Genomic DNA, 9,390 nt, shown 5'->3' with positions numbered 1-9,390 from the left:
GTTTAGCCACATTATTACATCATAAAGTGGCACATTGCACAACCTGTCATTTTGGCATATTGGCTTCAATACAAGCTGTTTTTAGACTAATGAGAAAGTTTTGAGTTCTGAAACTTACCGGATATTTATATAGTACAATGACCTCATATTTGTCAAAAGATCAAGGGAATTTTGATTTCTTAGTTCATGACGCCTTTAAAGGTTATTCGTGGAATCATAGGTGCCAATAAAGAACCTTTAAGATTTAAGCATTTTGGCCTAGATATTAAACACACACACATAAACAAAATGTTAATCAAAAGGTTTTCACAACCCATCATGCATACAGACTCCCTATAAAGCAATTGTGAGAACAAATTAAAAATATGGCAGAAAGATGACCCCCTTTTTCATTTCCTTACTCTTTTCTCCACGGACATCACCATTTCTAGGCCATCTCTGGCAGCACAAAGCACACGAATGTATCAGAATGATTCAAATAAGATTCCTTCTGCTTCTTTCAGAAATTCACTATAGGGTTGTGGGCACAAAACACCACTTTTGTGAGCTCATTTGCAAATATTCTCAGAACCTTGACAAAGAAAGAAAATTACAGATCTTAAGCTGACAAAATAGCAAAAGTTAGTATAATGGCAAGATGAACTTGATGCAGGAATTCATAAATAATCATGAACAACCATCAGCTAATAGGTCGAATATAGGTGAAGTAGGACAGTTTACTCTTGTATCATTGTATGTATTCTTCCATTTCTAAAAAGAGTATTAGGTTTATCCTCAATATGCATGATGGGATGACAGCGGTGTATGATGATATTTGAATAATAAAAATAGAATAAATAGAATAAAAATCCCTTTACTGTTATATCAGTATTTCCTAATACAAACTTACATTTGCCTACACAAGCAGCATATTTTCATAAGCAGTGAGGATGTTGGACCTGACAAGAAACAGTGATATAAACAGTACATCTTTCACGGCACGAGAAGCGTCTTCATTTGTAGGTTTAGAAATGATATGCCAGGATTGTTTCAGTGTATTCCTGAGCTTGGAAGACGGTGGAAACTGTCATCCACAATCTTCATAAGTAATATTTTGTGAGTGATCACCACTTGGTGAGTGATCATGATAACCAGTCAATCTTAGCTACAAAACAATTATGCTGCCTAATTGTTTTAGGTCTGTAGATCACTGAAACAACCTTCTCACAAATTAAAGTTTTACTACCTTTCAATTAAATCAGAGACGATCAGAATCAAAGATGAAAGGACTGTTGGCTGAAGCAGCAGCTGCTTTTGTCTGTGTGTGTGCGTTTGTAGTGGGGTTCAAATGACCAAATGTCCTTACAATGTAGGCAAAACCCCATTAGCACATTGACATTGTGACCTCCAGCAATTAAATCTGTTATAACCAGCTGTGACTGACAGGCGATGAGCAAGAATATACTAACATACTGCACTTACTTTTTCTTCCATATAAATATAGGCTATGGCAAAATCTAAATGTGGAGTGGCTCATATTAAAGTCCTAAATAAATATCATCATAATTCAAATTCTAATTGCCTTTGCCTCAATTATCTACTCGGAGAGCATTATTAATGGTCAAATTACTGGATAATGATGATGAATATGTTATGCCTTCTGCTCTTAGGAACATTGAGGATTCACAGAAGTTTCGCTTTGTCCTTCAGTCCAACAGGTTTGTAATCTGATTTGTTATATCAGTTATGATTTATGGTGTTTTCGTGAGAAAATGTCATTGATGCTTACAACCACATATTTAAGTCTGTTTCTCAGTGTTATAGACCTAAACCAAGACATTTTAAATGTAAATGTATTCAATTTTCAGTTTATTTGCATGTTAATTATTTATAATTATTTAAATGTACTTAAAATCTTTTTTTTCATATTACTGATTTATCAGGGTTTCAAGAATTCATTAAACATAGCTGCCAGTATTTTTTGAGGTGACAGATGTTGTTATTTGTAGCTGTGTCTTACAGTGATGTTTGGCAGACATGCACATAAACATGGTATTTTTCCTCCATCAGAAATTCAGTCCTGAATAGTGTTCCTACTTCACTAGTCACCTATCGAAAGAGCAAAGTCTTTTCTTCTCCAATTCCACTGCCAGGCATGAAGAGCAAAACCAGCAATTCATTCTCACCAGAATGGACTTTCAACAGAACCTTGTCTAACCTCATCAGGTACGGCTTGAATTTTTTCAAATGCACAGTAAAAAAGAATGTGGTTCCCTGTTAATACTCTATTTTTTTTATCCCTTAGCATTCATAAAGCATGTTATTATTTTTCATTTTTCTTCCAGGAAAAACATTTTGAGGTTCCTAGATGCTGAGAGGGACATCTCAATTCTTAAGAGCACCTTTAAACCCGGGGATGTAATTCATTATATATTTGACCGCCAAAGCACCACAAACATCTCTGAGAACCTGTACCACCTTTTGCCGACGGTGTCTCCAATGAAGAACCAGCATTACAAACAATGTGCCATCGTAGGGAACTCTGGGATATTACTGAATAGCAGCTGCGGCAGAGAGATTGATTCACATGACTTTGTCATTAGGTAAACTTCTTTTCTTCTGTCTCGTGTCGTAGCATTTCACAGTTTGTTCTCTGTCGATGTAACCTTTGCCAGCTCTCATCCTGAATCAAACAATAAATCCCATCAAACAATCAATCTTCCTAAACTAGCTTTAAAGAATAATTATAAAACAATGTCCTAACATTAGCAGTGGAGAACTTTTTTTTTTTCTCTAAAATAAATAATTCTGTCTCCTATTTGGACTTTTTTTCTTTTTGGTCATTAATACCTGATTTATTTAAGTGATAACCATAAAACACAGTTTGTGCCTCAGTGTAAAAAAAAAAGGTAATTGGGACTCTGCCTTGCAATTGCCACTATTTCTCATAAATTGGTCTTTATTTCTTGTAGCTGTGACTTTATATCTCACAGTGTGACTTTATTTCTTATTTTAAACCTGCACAATTAGCTTTTCATTTTTTTTTTCATGAATAACAGGCTGCAAAAACCTCAGATACAGAGGTTTCATCATGAGTGTAATACCTCAGATCGGCACGTTTGCAAGGCTGATGTTAATTTATTATGACGTTAATTGACACATTTTCAATTTAATTGTTCGTGCTGTTTGTATCTTCTGCAGCCGGGTATTCCCATTCTCTACAACTTTAAACTTGCTTAAAAAAGGGTTGGATTTCAAACAGATTACGATCAGTATGTGACACAATGCGCTTTTGAAATAGCTGTCAGTACATCCAGGCTTGACTCGTACTGTCGGAAGGCTTTCAGAACTGAAGAGTGATAATAACATACTGCAATTAGTGACCAGCTGAGCCAATATGACATTTGTATAAGTAATTCTAAGCCACATCCCTGGAAACATAATTAGGCGGTCTTCTAAAATTGATTAAAGTTCACTTGCCTGTAAAATGCTCTGCGTTCAGCCTAAAGCTGTTTGCTTGGAAAAACACATGTACAGCAGTGTGCTTTATGTGACACACTTGTGTAATACTGCGATATTTCCAATCCTAAATGAGTCAGAAATCAGCCTAGCTGTGCTTTTAGGACATTAATGTAATTCAGCTTCAGTCCAGGGACATACAGAGCCTCAAAGATTAAGTAATGGAGGAACTTGAATCCCTCCTGTGCGTTTGGCATGGCTGTTCTGCTGGGCAAGGACAAGACTGTGTGGGAGTGTGACCATGACAGCTAAGCCTCAGCAGTCGGCATGGTGCCAGTGTTGAAAGGTTTTCCAGGTATTGTGGCAAGATGATAATGCCAACACTGTGCTCAGTATTTGCTTTAAAGTCACCTCTGTGTGTCTTTATGGATTTTTTTAAAGTTAAATGATGGGATGAGCTTTAAAAGGCACTTGCTGTAGTTTATACAAAGATAAATTACTTGTTTTAAAATGAAGCAAGTATTTTGCTCACTCTTTTTTGCTCTTTATAGGTCACATTGTTAGTGAACATTGTGTCACTCTTGATGCTCAGTAGTCTGGCAGGGCTTTTCAATCTGCCACAGACCCCCAAATATGATCATCCTAATGTGAGGGACCCCCCCATCCTAAAATTTAAATGGAAGCTATACAGTATATTTTCATGTAAAGACCCTATTTATTCTTTTAAATATTTTCCTGCATATTTTTCACATTTATAATAATTTTTCAAAGTTTTATGACTTTTTTTCTTCTCAGTACTGTACTATATAGGTAATTTTACTTTAAATGTATACTATAAATTTGATCTATCTTGTTTATTTTTGGACCTCTGAGGATCCCCAGACCCCAGTTAAACGTACTTTAATGAAGTGTGCAGGCCTTCTGTCAACATGCAGTCCAGTTGACACACGTTTTTGCATTGATCTAGAGTTAACAAACACATGAAGAGAGAGACAGAGTTATTTTCAAAGGTCTGTTCCATTAAATCGAATGTGTTATTACGCAATCAATGTGCTGCAAATATTACCTTTAAATTACTTGCTGAAAAACACGTCAAATTGTTGCTTCATTTTGGCAGTAGTTGTATTTTTTTCCCCACAGATTTTTATAGTCTTAATTAAAGCATTATAAGCCATGAACCAAATCGACCAGCTCTGAGGTGAATATTACAAACTACTGATTTTCAAATACTTTTTTGCTTCAAATACAAGACTGTGTGCTTAATGGGTTTAATGAGGGAAAGAACTACAATCCCATGAAGCATTACAAATGACAGTCAAATTAAAAATGAAGAAATATATAATACATGAAGTGTAAAGACAAATATTGTCTGTAAAGTTATTAATCCATGATAGATATATGCAAACTTGCAGACAGTAGATTTGTCTTTAAAGGATTTTTTAGTTATCATTAAAAAAAAGTCCCATATGGAGAAAACGAGTGGTATTTTTACTTCCAGAACCCAGATGTTGCACCAGATGTTAACTGTGAAGGAAGGCTGTTTAGTCTAATGTTCTATTGCACCCCTTTTGGCAACAGCGAAAATGTAACACTTATTTGAAGGTTCTACATTGACACATTTGTGTAGAGTATGTTATGGGTGTAATGTAGTCTCTTTGAAGCAGGCATGCAGAGTGGAATAAACTTCAGATGTGTTGATAGCTTGTTACTAGCTTGATGAGGAAAACTAAGGCTTGACCGTATGTATGCACACAGGCATAGGCATTTACATATACAATATATAGGAACTAACTTGAGATAATATCAAGACCTAACCATGTGAGTGTGTGTGTGTTTCCAAGGTGTAACCTGGCTCCAGTGGAGGAGTATGCAGCTGATGTGGGCCTGCGCACGAGTCTGGTGACCATGAACCCTTCTGTGGTGCAGCGTGCTTTTCAGGACCTGAACAGTGAGGAGTGGGTGCAGCGCTTTGTCCACAGGCTGCAGAGCCTCAGTGGGAGTGTGCTGTGGATCCCTGCCTTCATGGCTAAAGGAGGAGAGGAGCGAGTGGAGTGGGCCATCCGCCTAATTCTTCTGCATACTGTGAACGTCCGCACCGCCTTCCCCTCCCTGCGTCTGCTCCATGCTGTCAGAGGGTACGTGCCCGTGCATTTAAGCCTATACTCAACACCAATGCACGCTGAAGCAGGTGTATCAAGCCTCTAGCTATTTATAGTTCAGGCATCAATATGTTCACATCCTACCCCGCGACCACAGCATAGGACTGTTCCTGTAAATGGATTGAGGCCCACACTAAGTGCACACTGGCATCTATATATCTGTATTTTTTTAGAGAAGGTCTTTGTTAGTTCGCTCAATAAATTCAATCCCCTCTGGGCTCAGTTGTAGTCGGTTGTCTTTAAATAGCATTGACCTCTGCATATTTTAAGTCTGCCGTTCAGTCCTCCCTCAGAGCAGAGTATCTGGAACCTACCATCCTTACAATGCAACTAGCTGAGGATGGCTTTTCTTAGATCCATCTGTATAGCATGGCTTGCCACGGCCAGAATAAAGGCCAAGCAAGAGACAGCTGTTCAATGAATGATGTTTTGATGAAAATATTCCAATTGCAATTTGTAGTTGTTCAAATGATAAAAAAGTACATTTGTATAGGAATAGCTCATCTACAAATTACATCATCTGCATACACTCATTTGGAAATGAACACAAATTCAGTGTAGATCCTAATTTTTTATTTTTTTTTTCAGATTGCTAGCATTTTTAAGAATTAAAAAAGAACAAGCGTTTCTAGCACGTTGAATTAAACATGAAATTTTGAAGTAGAAAAACAGAAATAGTATTTTCTTGTCAAATGTACTTCAGGAATCAACAAAATTCTGTGTAGTTTAAATGAACAAGTTTTCAAAAGTCATTAAATACATTTAGATGGTGCATCTAAACCCATTTTCAAAATCAAAAAAAAATTATTTATGCCTATTTTCAGTAGCTGCATGAAAATGTATTTGTTGTTAAATCATCAGTGTTACAGCAAAATAAACTACATTTTATGTGTTTTGAGTGTAGGTTTGCAGTCTGTATTGCATCCTACAATAGAAAAACTGTGGAATAAGGGCAAGAAGCATCTTTTTGAGTTGAGTCTATTGAGTTGTCCTTGTGGGATGCAAAACAATGATTCTTATGAGCTGGTTCTTTTAATAAATCATTCACAAAGATAGCTTAGGTTACTAGTTTGAATAGGTCTGAATCAGTGCCCACTATAATTTATAGCATTAGCAGAGAGAATATTTACTTGATACAATACTGTTCAATAAAAATAGAGAGAGATTTATCAGTTTCCACAAAAATATTGAGCAGGACACCAGTTTTAAGCATTGATCATGAGAAATGTGCCTTGAGCATCAAATCAGAATATTAGAAAGATTTCTGAAGCATCATGTGACGCTGGAAACTGGAGTAATGGCTGCTTTGCCATTACAGGAATACATTATAGGTTAACTTTTTATTAACTGTAATATTTCACATTATTAGAGTTTTACTTTAATCCCAATGAATCCTAATAAAGAAATCTGTACTCAGCCATACAAAGTCCAGAGGTAGCTTTAAGATATGGGATCCCCTTTGTTAGCTGAAACTCCTTTCTTCCAGGCCCCCCTTTTTCCTCAACCGTTCTGAATGAATGACACCTCTCGGATTCACAGAGAGAGCCCTGTTGTGAGTGGACTGGAGAAGGTTCAGTGCATCTTAATGGACATTGTTCAATTGTCTGATCTCCTCCTTTTAAACGTGGAAGAGCTGCACAGCCATCAGGTTTTGGATGTAGGCGAGTTTAGCATGAGAATATTTTAAAAAGCAGATTTAGCCTAAATTCAGCGGCTGAGCTCAGGCTCCTTTTTAGTAACCTTACCTGTTAAACACAGTTAGGATTTTATAATCCCCTGTTACATTTGGACTGGCACTTTTTAAAAACCTTATACACCTACTGTTCAAATTTTCTTTTCTTTTCTTTTTTTTCAAAATCAATATTTTTTATTCAGTAAGTGGCAGGAAATACATTTATAATGTTACAAAAGTTTTTAATTTAATGCTGTTCTTTTTGAACTATCAAAACTATTCATAGAAAAGTCCTAAAACGGTATCAGTTTCCACAAAACTCTTAAGCAGCACAACTGTTTACTATAAATAATGGGAATAAATGTTTTTAGAGCACCAAATCAGCATATTAGCATGATTTCTGAAGTACCATGTGACACTGAAGACTGGACTAATGGCTCCTAAAAATTCCATCCAAATTCCATCACAGGAATAAATTGCATTTTATAAAACGGATCGTTCCGGTCCTTGATTCTGATTGGTTGAGCTGAGTTCGAAGCTGTTGTAAATTACTCTACAAACATACACCTTTGTTTACATTTGTGTGTTGCTCAGCAACCACTTTGTTGGAACCACAACCGTTTCTGAGGAACTACATTGTTTAGCAGAAGAATAATATTTTATTAATATCATTACACTTTATTTGCCCTGTTTTATTTTGTGAAACCTTACTAATATGGAATAACTATTTTACAAAAGCAATAAGCCCCATGAAGCCATGGTTTACAGTGAATTTATAACAGTGTTCTTAGGCACAACGCTTATTGCTTTATTAAAATGCAGCTCTCCTGTGGCTCAGTGGTAGAGCATTGTGTTAGCAGTGCAAAAGGTCGTGGGTTCGATTCCCAGGGAACACACATACTGGTAAAAAATGTATAGCCTGAATGCACTGTAAGTCGCTTTGGATAAGTGTCTGCTAAATCCATTAATAATAATAATTATAAAATAAAATGTATATATTGTAATATTTCAAAATACTGCAGTTTTTACTTTTTTTTTTATTTTTTTTATATCAAATAAATACAGCCTTGGTGAGCATAAGTCTTCTTTGAAAAACCTAAATTCTTACCGATCTCAAGCGTTTGAACAGTAATGTCTGATTTTCTGTTTTCTGAAGATTTTATGTAATTGATATAGAACAGTATAAATATAAAACAGTATAGATCATACTAATTTTAAGAAAGTATGCGCTTGAGTGTAGTAAATTATGGTCTTATGTTTGTAATCATTGATTTTCTTTCAGGTACTGGCTGACCAATCATGTCCAGATCAAAAGACCCACCACCGGACTCCTGATGTACACCATGGCTACGCGCTTTTGTGACCAGATCCACTTGTATGGCTTCTGGCCTTTCGCTCATGATCCTGATGGCAAATCGGTCAAGTACCACTACTACGACAAGCTAACTTACCACTACACATCTGGTGCCAGTCCGCACACAATGCCTTTGGAATTTCGAACTTTAAGTGCTCTTCACAGACAGGGGGCGCTGCGGCTGCACACGGGACCATGTCAACTTCCAACATGAGCTTTTGCAGCCTCATTCCAAATGGTTTCATACACTGGACCTTATACATGCAGAGAGAAAGAAATGCTGTGAAAAATATGGATTACCTGAATATTTCCGGTAAATCTCTGACCAAATGTGAGACTGCAATATATGAACGGTGGGGGATTTTTTTCCTTTTAGATTTCTTTCTTTTGAAGCGTTCAACCTTAAGAAGGTCTTTAATCTCTAATTAAGGCTATTTTATAAAAAAAAGTCTCTTGCCATTGTTTTATTTGTTCAGATCCCATGTTTTTTTTAACATGATTCATAGGGTGCTTTCACACTAGCACTTTTGGTGCGCACCCAGGTTCGATTGACGTCAGAATTCGGTTCGTTTGGATGATGTGAACGCTGTCTTCCGAACTCGGGTGCGCACCCGCGAACCGTACCAGAGTCCGCTTAAAAAGGGTGGTCTGGGGTACGGTTCATGTGAACTCCGGTACGGTTCGCTGCTGATGTGAACCACTATTTTAATGACGTATTATTTGATAAAAATGTGTTTGTGTGTGTGTTTCACTCACTTTCCTGATGA

General features: G+C 36.6%; 1 protein-coding gene across 1 annotated transcript; it reads left to right on the top strand.

Annotated features, from left to right (window-relative positions):
- The first annotated feature begins 1,632 nt into the window (after window positions 1–1,632).
- Window positions 1,633–9,008, top strand: LOC107601633 (alpha-2,8-sialyltransferase 8B-like). The gene is made up of 5 exons (XM_016293884.1): window positions 1,633–1,697; window positions 2,050–2,205; window positions 2,325–2,582; window positions 5,280–5,573; window positions 8,552–9,008. The coding sequence occupies exons 1-5, from the start codon at window positions 1,633–1,635 to the stop codon at window positions 8,835–8,837; spliced, it is 1,059 nt and encodes a 352-aa protein (XP_016149370.1). The 3' UTR covers window positions 8,838–9,008.
- The last annotated feature ends 382 nt before the right edge of the window (window positions 9,009–9,390 follow it).

The sequence above is a fragment of the Sinocyclocheilus grahami genome, unplaced genomic scaffold, assembly GCF_001515645.1.
Source record: "Sinocyclocheilus grahami isolate Dianchi unplaced genomic scaffold, SAMN03320097.WGS_v1.1 scaffold309.1, whole genome shotgun sequence".
Classification (NCBI taxonomy): domain Eukaryota; kingdom Metazoa; phylum Chordata; class Actinopteri; order Cypriniformes; family Cyprinidae; genus Sinocyclocheilus; species Sinocyclocheilus grahami.
This window is presented reverse-complemented; position numbering and strand designations above follow the sequence as displayed.

Bases quoted from the DNA above. Each gene is read 5' to 3' on its own strand.
- LOC107601633 (XM_016293884.1), top strand. From the start codon at position 1,633: ATGCCTTCTGCTCTTAGGAACATTGAGGATTCACAGAAGTTTCGCTTT. The intron at 2,206-2,324 runs GTACGGCTTGAA...TTTTTCTTCCAG, and splicing joins ACCTTGTCTAACCTCATCAG to GAAAAACATTTTGAGGTTCC. The intron at 2,583-5,279 runs GTAAACTTCTTT...TGTGTTTCCAAG, and splicing joins TCACATGACTTTGTCATTAG to GTGTAACCTGGCTCCAGTGG.